The sequence below is a fragment of the Hippopotamus amphibius genome, chromosome 3 (assembly GCF_030028045.1).
Source record: "Hippopotamus amphibius kiboko isolate mHipAmp2 chromosome 3, mHipAmp2.hap2, whole genome shotgun sequence".
Classification (NCBI taxonomy): domain Eukaryota; kingdom Metazoa; phylum Chordata; class Mammalia; order Artiodactyla; family Hippopotamidae; genus Hippopotamus; species Hippopotamus amphibius.
In genome coordinates this window covers 175,859,734-175,876,321 of record NC_080188.1, presented here as the reverse complement: position 1 = coordinate 175,876,321, position 16,588 = coordinate 175,859,734, and the positions used below count along the sequence as shown (strand labels likewise).

Sequence of the window (16,588 nt, the reverse complement as noted above, 5' to 3'; positions counted from 1 at the left end):
CACATTCCAAATGAGACTTTCAGTTGGTCTTTTGGAGTTTTTAATACCAGCCCAGTCTTTGGTTCTCTTGCACACAGCTCCCTTTGGCCTTCATTGTCTAGATTTTGATGACCCTAAATCCCTTTCCTCTTATTTCATGTTTGACTGATTTGATGAGGATAGGAGAAAACAGCCTGTACACTGGGCCAACTAATCTGGGTCTCTCTGTGTCTCCCCCACCCTCTCCCCCCCGCCATTGGTATTCTGTAAACTGTATTAATAACTGTATTTTATTTTATTTTTAAGATAAATTTATTTATTCATTTATTTTATTTGTTTATTGGCTGCATTGGGTCTTTGTTGCTGCACAGGGGCTTTCTCTAGTTGCGGCGAGCAGGGGTTACTGTTCATTGTGGCATGCAGGCTCCTCATTGCAGTGGCTTCTCGTTGCAGAGCACAGGCTCTAGGTGCATGGGCTTCAGTAGTCACGGTACATGGGCTCAATAGTTGTGGCTCACGGGCTTAGTTGCTCCGCGGCACGTGGGATCTTCCTGGAGCAGGGCTCAAACCCGTGACCCCTGCATTGGCAGGCGGATTCCTAACCACTGCGCCACCAATGAAGTCCAATAACTGTGTATTTTAAAATCAAATTCTTCACAGAAACTTCTAATCATTTCTGAAACTGGAGGTAGACTTAAGAACTTTTAACAGATAAAAATTAGCACTATTTCTATCCTGAGCAAAAACAAGGTTGGAAGGAGCTCAGAAGGCCTCTTTGTGCTTTGCTGTGTTAGATGTAGGTTTGAAGAGCCAAGGAGAGGAAAGAATGTAGCATTCAATCACCCTCTCTTTTTTTTAATACTTACTTCAAGGTCAGTAATAAAAAATTCCTGTTTCCCGAGCCTTGCCTCTAGCCTCAGTAGTAACTCCTGTGAGCAGGTAATTGAGCTGGTCCTCACCACTGCCTCATATGCCGGGCTGTTCTATTCTTTTCTTTGGATCCAAGAGTAAGACCTTGGCAGAGAACAAACAGTAGAGCTGAGCTCCGGCTGTGGTTACTGAGTAACTCAAAGCTTAGCTCTTCTACAGAAATTCGGCAAAACATCTAGCACAAAAAACAAAGAGTTGTCTCCAGCTCCTTCGGTTTCTTGTTTACTTGGTGCTTATGACATTTTAATTAAGGTGAAATAAAGTTTATCAAAATAAATCCTGCATTATCATTTGGCAGCTTTCAGGTAAGATTCTCAAAGCATCTCATTGGAATTTGTCCAAATTCTCACAACTGTTAGAAAGTTCAGTTTTGGTTTCAGGGAAACCAAATCAAAACAAATATTTATTGAACATGTCCAGTGCACATGCCACTGGGTCTTGAATGTACCAGGTACTCAATAAATATTTGTGTTTGAAGAAACCCAGAGTAGTTTTGCTGACTTATTAACAGGAAAATAACTTTAAATTCCTCCCAAGTGGAAAGTTAAGATTATCAAGTAAAGTAAAAAAAAGCTTACCTATCCAGAGGAATTGACACCTTTTGTATGAACAGAAACACCAGACAAGGGTATTCTTGGGAGGTTGAGCAAGAGAGAGGTGCATGGAGTCAAAGCTCATTGCTTCGACATTAATTTAGGAAGTTGTAGGTGGTAAAAGAGAAACTGGGAAGACAGCAGAGGCAGAGGTAGAGGTAGTGGGATAAAGTTCCCTGGAGAGATAGCGGTTGGGTTGGACAGACCGAGAACAGGAAGAAACTCACAGTGAAGCTAAGGCCAAGGGTGTGCATTTTGATAGGCACAGGTCAATGGTGTGACTGGTGTCTCTTACCCACCTCTGCCAAGGGCTGCTCTAGAAAATTTAACCAAGTCCACTTGAGGACTGATGTAGAAATGAGGGCCTAGAAATGAATATAGCTTGGCAGCTTTTATCCCATCAGGACATAGCTGATTTCAGGCCCTTCCTAAATGGCCAGTGCTGAAAACCGACAGCTACTGCTTGGGCACAGGCTATCCTAAATTTGAACAGAAACAAGTTTCAGGAATCACATCTTGCATGGCTACAGAGGTTCAGCTAGCCAGGGAATGGTACTGGAGACAAAACCCTTGAGATGCTCAGAGAGAAATGGGCCAGCCCACTCTGGAGAGGCAGCCTGTGTCATGCCCTGTGGCCAAGAGTTCATCAGGTGGCCAAGCTTGCCGTCAGGATCACAAAATGCCCACTTGGATGATGACAGCGGTAAGCACAGGGACTGAGGAAAATTAGAGGGCATGTTTTAGATCATACAAACTTGAACATTTTCAGACTTGGGAAGATAGGAAGGTGATGATAAACTAAGGTGACTGTAGGTTTTCCTTAAAACTTATTTTTTAAAGGGCTTTGACACTGAAGAGGTAATTTTTCCCCTTTAACCTTATAATATAGGACCAGGCCTGTGCCTGGTCAAGGGAATTATGGGAAGCAGCTGACTCTGGTGACATCCCTTTGAGGGCACCCATTTGAGTGTTTAGAAATGCCAATGATGGACTTCCCTGGTGGCGCAGTGGTTAAGAATCTGCCTGCCAATGCAGGGGACACAGGTTCAATCCCTGGTCTGGGAAGATCCCACATGCCACGGAGCAACTAAGCCCATGTGCCACAACTACTGAAGCCCATGCGCCTAGAGCCTGTGCTGCATAGCAAGAGAAGCCACTGCAATGAGAAGCCCATGCACTGCAACAAAGAGTAGCCCCTGCCCTCCACAACTAGAGAAAGCCTGTGTGTAGCAACGAAGACCCAATGCAGCCAATAAATACATACATACATACAAGATATGCCAATCATGCTCGTGCTGTTCTCAAGGTATGGCCTAAACACTGTCTCGGAAATTCCCCTCCTCCTTTCCATTCCCATTGTCCTGGTGCAAGCCCTCATCATTTCTTGTAAGTCTACTGCAACAGCTTCACAACTGAGCTCTCTGCTTCAGGCCCTATTCCACTTCCAATCACAATCATCACATCACTCTCAGGCTTAAAATCTTTCCTGGTTTTTATTTGCTAAGGGATAAGATCACAACTCAGAAGGGTACAAAAAGCTTTTCAAGACCTGGCCTCAATTTCACTTTTCTAGTTATCCTCCACTCCTTCAAGTTCTATTCCAGGCCATATTCTTTCATGATTGTGTATGTGCTCCCAGGCCTGGAGTTTCCACTTCCCACCTTGTTCATCATATAAAACCCTTCTATACCTTTCAGGACTCCTCAAATGTAAAAATGTTCCGGAATCACCTTGCTTGCCTTACACTTTTGCCTTTAAGTGGTCTCCAAGTGGTGCTAATTATGCCTCACATGCTCATTTCACTACAATTTAAGTCTGATAGGCAGAAACTGGATCCTTCTGTTTCTAAAATTGCCTATCACGTAGAAAGAACCCTACTACTCAAATGTGTGATCTTCGGGGTTGGTCGCTGGACAAACAGTACTGGTATCACCTGGAAGCCTGTTAGATAATCTCAGGCCCCCACTCCTGACCTGCTGAAACAGTAACTGCACTTTAAAAAGAGCCCCAGGTGAACTGCATTCACGTTAGGTTTGAGAAGCACTGACATAGAATCCAGTTTCCATAAGTCTTGTTTTGCAGAGGTCATACATCTTTTTTTCTCTGACTAGGACTCTCCTGTCCCACCCCAACTCCTTGCCCCCCAAGCTGTTTCTTACCTTCAATGCCACTTCCTCAGGAAAGCTTTGCTGCCCATTCAGGCAAGTTTAAATCTTCCTTGTGTATGGTCTCACAGCTCCTTGCTCTTCTCTTTTGAGGATAACTGTTGTTGAATAATCCCTTGGTAATTCTGCCTACTAGTGTTTTGTAGATGATTGTTACCTACCCTTTACATGTCAAGTTCCATAACTGGCGTCTGAGCTCTTTAAGGGTAGAGAGTATTTCCTCTTTGTCCTCTATGTTGTTGTGCCATATGCGGAGTATTCAGTAAATTACTTTAGTAAATTGATGTGCTAGGTGTTTCAAATAAGGGTGACAGCCATTAACTAAATGAGCCACCATGTTGGAAAGCAGAGGGATTTACAAACTGGTATTGCAGATTAGCTGGTTATTGGGATTAAAATGCTAATACACACAAAAACCAAACTCATATTAATCAGTGAATCAGTGTAAGGGGTCAGAAAGTATCCTGTTGCTTGTAAGCAGCGTAAGCCTAGCTAAGTGGTAAAGACAGCAGGTCTGGTTTGGGAATTCCCATTCTAGATTTTATGACATTCAAGAATGGTTGCCATACTTACCATCCTTTATACCCTCTGAACTTTTTTACTGTGGCCCCCTCTCTTGAGGTCAGTGGACATCTAATTGCTAACTGATGACAGGAGCCATGTTTGTTCACCGGTAATATATGTTATTTTTCTTTTAAAAATATTTAGTTATTTTAAAGGAAACTATCCATTTAAAAAATATGGACATTTTATCATGTAACAACGTTGCTATCATCACAATGAACAAAAACATCATTTCTTGGTTTTATCTAATACTCAATACTTAAGTCAAATTCCCCTAGCTATATAAAAGAAGTCTTTGAATGTTTGGTTTGTGGGAATTAGGATCCAAAGTCCACATGTTGCATGTGATTTTAAAAAAATATATTTATTTTGGCTGCGCTGGGCCTTAGTTGCAGCATGCATGCAGGATCTATTTCCCCAACCAGGGATCGAACCTGGGCCCCCTGTACTGCGAGCACTGATTCTTACCTTACTGGACCCACCACGGAAGTCCCACATGTGACTTTTGTATCTCTAAAGTTCCTTTTAATCTGGAATAGTCCCCTCTCCCTTTTTTTCTTCTTCATGCCACTGAGTTCTTGAATAGGGTATACTTTACAGTGGTCTCTAAGAGAAAATCCTCTAAATGCCAGGAATGACTATCCGGTGGGGATTTCAGGACAATTAGGAAAAGTAAGAATGGAAAGATAAAAAATATTTCCATCAGGAAGGTATTCAGAGCAGGGTCATGTTGCATAAGCATAAAAAGGTCCTGATTTTAAGAGAAGGCATAAAAACCAGAACTCTGGATGTTAACCATGGGGTCTGACTGAACACTAACTCTAGGATCTCAGAAACATTACCTTTACTCCTCACGTGCAGTCACTGTATAACAAATGAAGGATTCTGAGCTGTGGTGTTGGACAAATTCCTGTGATATCTATAAAATCGGCACAAGTAGGTGTTTGCATACATTAGCTACTTCTCTATTTTTCACCTAAAAAACAAACTCAATTAAAAAAAGCTGTAAGAAAACAATCCCAAGGTTACAGTAAGATGGCACATGCTCATTTACAAAAGAAAGACTACACGTTTCTCATTAATTTATCATTTAATATAAATGCTGACAGAAAGCAGATAAAGACCTTGTAGACACTTTCATGTATTTACAAACCAAAAGGCAAATCACCTCCTTCTACTTGTTAAAATAGTCCTTTTATCTGCAACTTGTGGGAGTCTTAAACGCTAATTTGGAGCAACATGAGGCTGAGTCAGTTTCCAAGATAATAAAGAAAGGAATAGCATTTTAACAAAATGTGGCATTTCTGATATAAACAACATGCACAAAGATAACACAAATTGAAAAAGATGGCCCTCATCCTCTCAAAACCCTGTAACAAGTAGAATATGTACTTATTCAGACCCAGCATTTTGCTGTCCTAAACATCTTTCTACTACTATTATTTTCCCACTTCTCTTTTTTCAAGGCTGTTTAAGAACTGAAAATATACAGATTTTTAGAAAGAGAGGAAAATGGTGTATTTCAAAAACAGGGTTCCTTTTTCCTATTCCAAAAGAACTTCCGGGAGATAAAGTCTTCAAATAAGATTTCACAGTTCGCCAGGTGCTAATTTCACAGCTTGTGAAATTCCAACTCATTGTCTTCACTTTTTAAAGAAAAGCTGGAAACACTTGGAAAAAGTAAAATTTCACAAACTTCAGCAATTTAAAAATCAGCTATCCCTTTAAGGCTCAATATTTCTACTTCTGAACAGGTGGGTGGAGGCAGGTAAGAAAGAAGAGGGAGCTAAGGCAAGGGAAAAAAATAGGAATGCAAGAAAACTTTTAAAAAATGGTATCTGTCTAGCACTAATTTAAGAACAGGAGATATAAATTCTCACTATTCAAACTGTAAATGATTTCATGAAGTCATTTATAACCTGACTCAAATCTCATGGGCTCCTGTATTAACCCAGATTATTTTTGTCTTGTTAAATATACCTCCGCAGGGCACAATCACGTACAATCAATACGATTGGTAAATTACACAAGCTCTATCCCAAGCAAATATGCATCAATGTTAAAAAGTTATTTAAAAAACAAAAAACAAAAAATAAAATCCACCCAAAAAGGTGATAATGACTGCAGAATGTCTCGGGGAGACTGGTATGAGCCTAAAGACCAAATTGACCATAGTCAGGGAAAAGGGGTAAGAATGGTAAGTAACAAGAGGAAGAGACCACACACAAGAGGAATCTCACAACTGGAAAATGTTTACGTGGGTGAAAGGTTTTGTTATCTTAATTCACTTTTTCCATTTCTGTTGTTCTAAAAAGTCACAGATTCATCATAAAGTAAGATAATGAAGCCTGTGGATCAATGAATGAAATTAAAGAGAAAAAAAAAAAACCTCTTTTTTTTTTGGTTTTTCCAAGTTCCTCTCATTCCCAGAAGATGGGAAGAAGAGAAAGGATGAAAGGGAGAATAAATGAAATTTAGGCAACAATACATCTGGAAAAAGTTGCTCTCAGAACAGTATTTTAGTTGAACAGAGAATGTAAACATGGTAAGTAAAAGCTTTAAATGCCTTGAAATCAGAGGAATATTTTACAGGGTGGTTCAGATATTACTGTGAGAATGGCAGCCAATCAGTAGAGAGAGATTACACTAATAAATGGTGATTTTAAAAAATCAGGCTAAAAAAAAAAAAGCTACCAGTTATCCACCCAATAGTTTGTTTCCATTCTTTTCTTGACCCTTTCATACACCAGCTGGAGTTGGGGCAGGGGGCCACCTGACAGTTTCCAGTTATAAGATGACTCTGACTGTACAACCTAGAATGGATGCCAAAGACTTGTGAGCTCTGTCTACTTAAGAGTTTAAATTAAAAACAAAATGAAACACACACACACACACACACACACAAACCCAGCTAGAAATAATGAGACTTCAATACAAGAAAATAAGTCACCTTATTTAGTATATAGCATACATTAGGATAACAAACTCCACAGGATTTTATTTTCTTAAATACACATTTTTGGACACAATATTGTTGTGAGGCTTATTTTAAGTTCTCTCTCTCGGGTTATTGTGCCTTATTTTAAAAATAAAGGCTATTACTCTAGGGATGTTCTGCTCAGGAATAAAGTTTAGGGGAAGTTCAGTGTTTGGCTGAAAATTCTGAAAAATAAGGATTCCAGTGGTGAGGTTAGTCCCTTTATCACAAGAGGATTTCAAAGGGCTCTTTACCCACTTTGTTCAGTGCAGTATTGACAATCCACCTATTGGGAACATATTTATTATTAAAGGGTGTTACTTCTTTTTGGTGGTGGCAGTTTCCTATTCTTCATTAACATTCTAGCTAGTGTTACTTATCAGTTACAATCTAATATAGGTGAAAACACCTTTATCAGTCAAAGAAATAAAATCTTAAGGACCAAATCGTAAGCTAGCATTTACTACAATTAATAGTCTCTTTTGACAAAAACAGCTTTCTTTTTCCAAGTGGCTCACAAAGTTGAAGAATTTAAAAAAATATTAACTGCAATCCACCTATGATTCCCAATAAGTAATTTCAGCAGGAAAACTTCATAAAGCTGAGCTGAAGCAACAAATAAATACAAATATCATAGTTGTCCAAGGCAGAATGGTATGATTGTGGGCCAGCAAAACAGGTAGTCAGGTAAAATGATGACAGAAGCAGACTGCTTGTTTGTTCAGTCCCTAATGTTGAATGTAAAATCTGTTTTAGTTTAGTAACTCTAATTTTTATCTAAAAGGATAGGCAGAGTTTTCAGGGAAGAGATCACTTTGCAAACTATAACCATGTATCACCAATAAGAAATAAACACAATTGGACTCTTTTAGGGTAAAAATCTAAGTAAACACTGCAGTTAATTCTAGACAGGTCATTAATTTCCCCTAGAAAGTAACTAGGTCCTTCCTCTTAATGATGTATAAAACATTACAAGTGCTTTTTACAGATAGATTTTATATATGAAATCTTTACTCAATTCTTTAAAATGAGCAAAAAAATAAAAGTAGAAAAAAGATGGTTAGATCTCCATCTATCACCATTTGTATATATGCAATAGCAACTGAGTACTCTTTAGTGAAAAGAATCTATTTTTCTCTGAATCTGAATATAATCTAACATGTACTGACTATAGTTAATTCTCACCAATCACATGTCCATGAATTATTTTACTCAGTCCCAAGACTTGACCGTAGTGACAGTAGACTGTCCTTGAGGCACAAGTAAAATAACAAAAATACAACATGCTATCATGACAAGATAATCTCAGTAAAAGAAGGGGTAGGAACTGCTTACACACAGAATTGTGAAAGATGACATTCATGGTTTAGAAAAACTGGTGAATTTTCATTACTTTTACATTTTATACGGCCAGCTAACTTTAACAGTTAACTTTAGATACATCTCCCTACACAGTATAATCAGCTCACAAATACCAAGAGGTTTCACAATCAAAATGGCTACTATTTCCTCCCAAACCAAAACAGAGTAAAGCACAAGTCTTTGGCTCTCCTTTAAAGAAAACAGCAGGTTACCATTCCTAACCAGACCTTTGTTTGCCTACCAGTAGGGCAAATACCACATTTGTGCATCACTGAGTAATAACACCATTAGAAAAGGCAACTTCACAGAAGTTATTGGCTAAGCGAATTCATTTGAATGCTCTGTTTTGAGGCAGCAAACTGTCACTGTTGCAGATTGGGGAGGGCAGTGGGTAAATCAAGGGGAATTTGCAAGATAGAGATGGGCCAGAGGAAAAAAACAAAAACAGACTTTGAGCTCCAACCCTGAAGACCTATGGAAAGTCTGATGGAGTTACATATTCAGGGTAGCAAATGAGAATCATGCCAATTTTATATCTTTCAGGCAAAAAAAAAAAAAAAAAAAAATACGGGAAAGACTAGGAGAAGGGACGGGAAATAAAATGGGAGAAGGGAATCAGCCACGTTAATGCTGTATGAAATAAATTTTTATACATCCTGAGTAGCTGAATATTTTGTAGCTGGCTTTAGAAATAGTCTTATTATTTGAATACTACTAGAAACCTATGTTATAACTAACTTCTCTTTTGGTTAGAAAAGTAACAAGGAATGGATCTTTGGTCATTTCAGCATCTGTAAATTACCCAAGACATGGCAACTACTGAACTTATTTTATGACAATATCTATAAGTAAGGCAAGGAACTACATTTAAGTCAGAAAGTTGAGTCTAGATATCTTATTCTCAGTTGTTCTACCCTTTTCCAGAGACCCAATGAAGAAAGAAAAAGTCAGAGAGCCAAAGACTTTATATTCCTAGCTGTAATAAAATTCTGGTGGTGTTATCCAAACCACACTGAACACAATGCCTATGACTCCTGCCTTAACCCTTCTCAGAATTGTTCATTTTCATCTGAGACGTCTGAGTCTTGCCTTTTAATTCAGTGAAAAGCAAACAGTCATCTTCAGAAGAAATTAACACTTGCATAAGCATAAAAACTGTGCTTCCTATCTGCCTGGTTTCATCTTTTAACTGTCTCTAAAGGAATAAATTTACAAAGCCAGAAAAATCAATTATCTTTTACAGATATTAACAAAAAAAGCAGTTAAAAAGTCAAGCAGTTTTTCTTAAACAGGTCATTTACCCTTACAGGCTCACCATATCACAAGGTATATCACAGAGAAAATGAAAAGAAAGAGGAAAAAAAAAATGTGGAGTTTTATTGGATTCCTAAAACTGCCTGTGAGCACTGGGGAAGTTGTAAGAATTTCCATGAGGTAAGGCAGAATAACCAATTTAAAATAGGTAAGTTACAGGTACAATGGGACAGTATACCTTTCTCTTGCTGTTCTACCCACCCAGATTTCCTCGACAGAGTACAGGGCCTTTTAGAAGTATAGCTAGGATTAAGGCTACAATTTAAGAGATCCCCCCATTCTCACTCCATGAAAATACCTTGAGAAAGAGACTATTTTAAATCAGTTCAAAATAGTGGCTTCTCTGGCTTTATTCAGAATAGGAATACTGTACAAATTAATCCCTGTTTCTGCCTAGTTTACAAAGTCAAAATGGGGAAAGAAAGAATGAGTATATTTGAAGGAAATAAACAAGAACAACACAAGCTGAGTTATTACGGATTTCAACAGATAGCCAAAATGGAATTTTACTTTCACTCCGAATTTCAACAAAACCAATACCCATAAATTCCTTTTCAATACCAGAATCATTTTGAGTTCCAAATCGAACCAACCACTCCTAAAATTTAGGAATTATTTAACATGTCCAAAGGAGAAATAAGATCTGCCCAAATCTGCCTTGGTTAGAAGCCAAGAATGTTGTCTTTTATGGTTATAGAGAGAAATGAAAAATCTCAGGACTCTGTCAGACATAAGAGTTTCTTTCCTTCTCCCAAAAGAAAAACAATAAGTACTTAAAGAGTAAATATATGAGGGTTTTAAGGAAAACAAAACCAAAAGGCAAAAAAGCAAGTGTATTAAAAAATTAAAGGAAAATATGAATATCAACTGATAAAATACCTCATCTTCATTCAGTGCTTCTACCTCCCAATCAGTCATTTTATCGCAACAGCTGCGCTCATGCGAAAAAATCCATAAAACATACCCAATATATATACAGATATAGCTATGTATATATGTATATATATAATATATATATAAATTTTTATTTAAATAAAAAAGAAAGCTCGAATCCCAAGCCAATATGTGTATATCAAATCCTTGACCAGCCAGGTCTGTAGGGCATAATCAAATTCAATGTGAAATAGTATATAAACACGGTGCCTTGACTGGGCAAATTAAATAATTGCTACTCAAAAGAGTGTTCTGTTTGGACTCTCCTACTGGTAGGCAATGGCAGGACTGTATTACCCTCCCCCCACCCTCACCCCTCATTTGTTTCATTTAACAGTATGATGGACACAGAGCTTAGACTGAGGCTGTCATGACCTCAGCAGGAGTTAAGGGTTAAGGAAATAAGAAACAAGAAAAATACAAACTCTTGCTTTTACCCAACCAAAGCAATGCAGTAACTTATTACATAACCAGTGCTTTCGGTTTTAGTAGTATAATACAGAAAGGGAAATTTTTAGAAAATCAGGCAAACACAGGGATAGGGTGGGTGACTATATTAAATAATCCCCACTAAACATGTTTATATGGTCTTAGTTCAGTATAGACACATGGCATCAGAATATGTGCAGCAGAACTAAATAAAAAAATTCTTCCTTATTCTTTTCCACATTTTCATGAAGCATCTTTTCAATATTGTAAAGCAAAGACGTACTTACTGCCTACTTGTGCTAATGATTCCAAAAAGCAACAAGTGATCAATTCACGAACTATTCTTAAGATTCAGGCAGTTCAAATTTGTCAAATCTCTTTGAAAGCCAAGAGCTCCAGTACACAGGAATTTTATACTTCTGGTTTTTGAGAGTAAAACAAAAATATCCATTGAAATAATGTGGCTCTGCTCATTTAAAGTTCAAATCAAGTATTGCAGTTTGAAAACATGGTTGATTGCCCTGGTTTTTTATGATTTCAGCAGGAGTTCAATTTGGAAAAGCACAGCTCTAAATTTCCAACCATCAGCTCAATATAGGTAATAAACGAGTATGTATTTCCAGTGCTAATAAATTATGGTTTATCCTTAAAATAATCTCCATTAAATCTAATCAAGCAATGTAAAATTGACTCAGAATTCTGATTACATTAAGAGAATGAAAGGAGTGCATAATATGGGAATGAGGACTTCAAAAATTAACTGGCAATTATCTCTCTGAAAAGCTGAAATAAACACAAAAACAAGAAATAAAGCCCTCCTGAACTACAGAAAGTTTTAATGCCATATGAAAAATCTACCTCACATGAAGCTAGTCACCCAGAAAGAGAAAGCAAATTATGGCTTTCCAAATAACAGCTCTTAGAAAGTTGGTCTGCTGCACATTTTCTAATAACTAGTCTATTACTGTCTATTTCTCAAGCACCACAGAATTCTCAGAAAGGCTGGTGCTTTTTGTCTGTTGTAATTTATGGGGTTGTGAGAGTTGGAAAGGATTGGGGGTAAGGAATTATACACTGGGTATGTAATAATACCAAAATACAAGAAAAACCTACTTCATTAAGATCATACAATTAATCAAACAGAGTGTATATATAATATCTTCTTTTTTTTAAAGCCCTGGATCCAAGGCGTCCAAAGTTATTAAAATAAAGTTCATTCACAGAACAAAAACAAATTTAATCTGAATTGCTTGCAGATACTGCTAATTTTCTTTTTCTTTTTCTTTTTTTTTAAATTAAAAAATGCATTAATGTGAACTATGTGCAGGGTTTATTTTTAGTAGTGGTGTTTGTGCACATTGCCTCCGGTGCTTTTCCTGGATTTCTCTGACCACTCTCAGAGAAATGTAAAGTTTAGAAGTTCTCTATTCTCCTACCCCTACCCTATGCCCCACACACTGCTTAGGAGCAGAAGATAAAAGTAGGACTCCTCCTCATGTTTCAGGGCGCAGAACTGGATGTCACTCCTGCTCTCTGGGAGTCACTGCTGTCCCCTCCGCCCTCAGGGTCCTCTGCCAGGTTCAGAGAGCTGGTCTTGTTTGACAGGAGGCTCATATTCTCTTGTGTCAAGGCTGATCCATTCGGCACATCACTGTTAACATTAAAAAAAAAAAAAAAAAAGTTGGAATTTTTAAAAAGGAGAGAGATAAAAATGATTATTTACTAGAATAAAATCAACAGGGCCTTTCTTTTTAGCAGTACGGAAAATACATAAATGGTTTTCAAACTAATTTACAGCTCTAGATCCACACTTTACTTTAGCACAGGGGTTGGCAAACTAAGGCTAGCTAGCTGCCTGTTTTGGTTTTGGTTTTGTTTTTTAGCTGCCCATTTTTATAAATCAACTTTTATCGGAACACAGACTGCCCATTTGATTACATACTGTCTATGGCTGCTTTCACATTACAACTGCAGAATTGAAAGTTTTGACAGAGCTAGTAAAACTTACAATTTTAAATATTCACTATCTGGCCTTTAAGAAAAAGTGCTGACCCCTGCTTTACCAGGTTTACTAGCACAAGAAATTATTTTGAAACCAGGATAATGCATGGATTTAAACAGCCGAAACCCAAGCCTGAAAGCAACAGGGCATTAGAAATTGTTGTTGTCTATCATCAAGAGGGCAACTCAGGACTATGTATCAAAAGCCTCAAAATACCCTAAGTTGCAAAATACTCTAAAGTGCAAGATGTGCAAACAATTAACTATAATATTGTTTACTGCATGGTTGTTTATAATAGCCGATATGTATCCTTCTGTACCTATAGAAGAATAATGGGTGATATGGGATAGACCAAATTGAAAACCAGGGGGATGGGGTGGAGGGTAGATGGGTGAAAGGCTAGATGCCTACACACTTTTAAAAAACCAGAGAAAAGAGAAAAAAAAAGAAAAAAGAAAAAAGACCAGAAGGGTATACATCAAAATGTTAACACTGGTTTTAAATAAATTTAAAAATGAGGGGAAAAAAGAGATGGCAGTAGAAAGTTTCATTTCTTGGGTATTAACAGATAATTCAACCTTGGATCTGGTCTAAAATAAGTTTTACTAACTCCTAAATTTTTATAAAAATATCCTTTTCTCAATGTACACAGAATTATATTTTAAAAATCAAATTATATTTATGAGGGTACTTCTGTCATGACTGTATAGGACTATGAAAATATCCCTTTCTTTACCTGAATGTCAATGTAAGGTCCTCAGCTGGAACCTTACTTTGTGGTTCTGGCTGTCCATTTTCTGCTTGCTTACTTGTATTCAATTTACTTTTCATGTCCAGAGAACACTGGTTCTCCTTTGAAAGAAAAGGAAATAAATTCAATTATCTTCTATTTAATGGTGCTAATGGAAGAGAGACCAGACATAGATAATACAAAATGACTGTATTATAATTGTATAATACAAAATATGATCAGAAATCATATTTAGTTCTGTAAAATGACCAAAGAAACAGGCAGATTAAAAGACAAACAGAAAAACATAATGGAGTACAGCCCACTGGCTCAGTATCCAAGCTGGACAACAAAGGGACAAATGCCTCAAGTTAACACAGAAAAATCTCACAGAAAAACTGATGACTCAGGAAAAGGAAGTCAAAATATAATAAGTATCTATAATATAGTTATTGAAAAAAGAAAAATGAAATATCCCATCTATTTGCTTAAAAAGAATGTGAAAACTATGCAAAAAAAAAAAATCAATTACCATGCAATCTAAGGGAATGGTTCAATCTCCTAAGATTCAGAATTTACTGAAATGAGTATTCATGCACTATGACACAAACCGTATCTATGGATACAGTTCCACAGGAAAGAATATGTAGATGGCATCTCACTCGTGACAAAAACAGGTCACCAATAACTTAAGGGCTACGAAACCCAGAAATGTTATTTGGTAATACATCTTTGTATAACATGATGGCATTACAAAAACACCATCCCCTCTGCTTCCTTAATCAATATGTTTAATAGAAATTCAGTAACTTCCAGATAACCACCTGTCTTCCCTGAAAGTTTTTTGTAGTGCAGAAAACTAAGACAAGGAACACATTCAAACCAAAAGAGAATGAGGAGAGGAGTGATAAAATAGGGAGGGCAGCCCATCTTCATGACACTTATTCTAAATATTAATCACTCACTGCAGTGCCTTGAGGTGATGATTCTATAGCTCTAGATGATTCTATAACTCTAGAGACTCGAGTTCAGTGACACAACTACACAGAGGCTTTCCTTTCACTTTCCCTCTGTTTCCCCACCATAACACTTACCATACTCAGTTCCCGGGTTCTCTTCCCAATTTCTCTTTCCACCTGGTGCAGTTCCAAGCTCAACTGCTCACTTGAGATCATTCCAGGCCATTTTGGAGGTGGTGGCGGGGGCTGTGACTGGCCTGCCAAGGTGTTCGCCTCCCTCTGCAACACCAGCCTGTTACTAACAGCCTAGTGCATAAAGCCAAGCACATACACAGCTCAACACATTTCACACCATGCAGAGAATGACCAGGCCCAATTCCAGACCACAGCCTTAAGTAGCTTATTACTCATATATTTGCAATAAAAATGATGCAACCATAAGGCACTCTTTCTTTCTTTGAGTACCATTTGAATAAAAAAGGAAAAAGATGGAGGATTTAAACTTAGCGAACAGTAATTTAATCTTTGGTGTAAGTTGCTCTTTTCATTTTCTTATTTGAAAGAGAAGTCAACTATAAATATGCTTCTTTCCTTTTCTTTTTTTAATTAAATTTTCTCTGAAGTAAATTCTATAATTTCTTTCAATGAAACCTCAGTAATGGCAAGGACTTAGAAGCACAGTAAGTTAAATAGTGCTGAAATTCTTTTGGAACAGAAAATCGGTCTAAAAATTTCAACTAAGACAAAAAGCCATGAAATAGCAAGGTAAGGAATAACACTTTACAGAGTTAAAGGTCCAAATCTTTAACAAGTTAATAAACTAAAGATGAACATAACAAACACAGCATTCTTTTTTCTTACAATAGGAATCAGCAAGAAGTTTTGGACCAATGTAAACAGAGCAATGGAAAAGGAGACAGACATGAATACTATGTAGATTTTTATTTCTGAACCTTATTGCTTACATAAGAGCACAGCCAGACACAGTGTTCCAAAAGAAACAAACACACAAAAAAATCCCTCCTATTGGTCTTGCTAATAAGAAAGTCTAAGAATCAGTTACAAATTTATTTCCAAAGCAATGACTTATTAGAGATCTTGACAGAAAGATCTAGATCTAGAAAGAAACATTCTAAGAGTATCTTTTTCTCCAGAAGGGAGCAATGTATTTATCACAAGAATGTCTTTAGCTTTCCATAGTCAAAGTCTATGTTCCAATGCAAAGGATAATATAAGCAAAACCTAGTCTTCCTGATGTGGCACTTAAAGAACTTCAAGAATTCTTTGTCTTCTGACATTTTGTTTCTCTTAACTGTCAGGAAGCATGGTGGAAAGAACACAACTTAGTTGAGTGTGAAGAGTTGGGTTCATGTTTCAACCTCTGTGAAACTCCTATCTTTCAACCAAAAAAGGGGGGCCAGTACCACCTTGCCTAATCTACCTGTCTGGGACACGTATGGGTCAAATAAGATATGTGATAGTAATTTATTAACTGAAAGAACTATATTAATGAAAGGTACTATTATTACACAGAGGCTTTTTTTTTTTTTAGGTCAAAGTTCTAAGCTTCTACTAAAGATTCTGAGGAGTAAAAGAAGTGAGAGAAATTTTTAAAAATTGAAGAAAATATGAGAAATTAAAAACAAATCTT

At 37.2% G+C, this 16,588-nt stretch overlaps 1 protein-coding gene across 6 annotated transcripts in view; it reads right to left on the bottom strand.

The window, feature by feature from the left end:
- The window catches only part of RC3H1 (ring finger and CCCH-type domains 1), a 93,282-nt gene that overhangs the window by 5,108 nt on the left and 71,586 nt on the right, over window positions 1-16,588 (bottom strand). For 4 of the 6 annotated variants that reach the window (XR_009052636.1, XR_009052637.1, XR_009052639.1 and 1 more), the window contains exons 18-20: window positions 15,073-15,243; window positions 13,985-14,100; window positions 5,074-12,897 (exon numbers count right to left, since the gene is read on the bottom strand). Coding sequence is in view for 1 of the 6 variants with exons in the window: in XM_057727432.1 (XP_057583415.1) it covers window positions 12,747-12,897; window positions 13,985-14,100; window positions 15,073-15,243 (438 nt within the window). In the remaining 5 variants the exon portion in view is untranslated. Of the gene's footprint in view, window positions 1-4,888; window positions 12,898-13,984; window positions 14,101-15,072; window positions 15,244-16,588 lie in introns of those variants that run through there. The other 2 variants (XR_009052640.1, XM_057727432.1) reach the window with 2 other exon arrangements.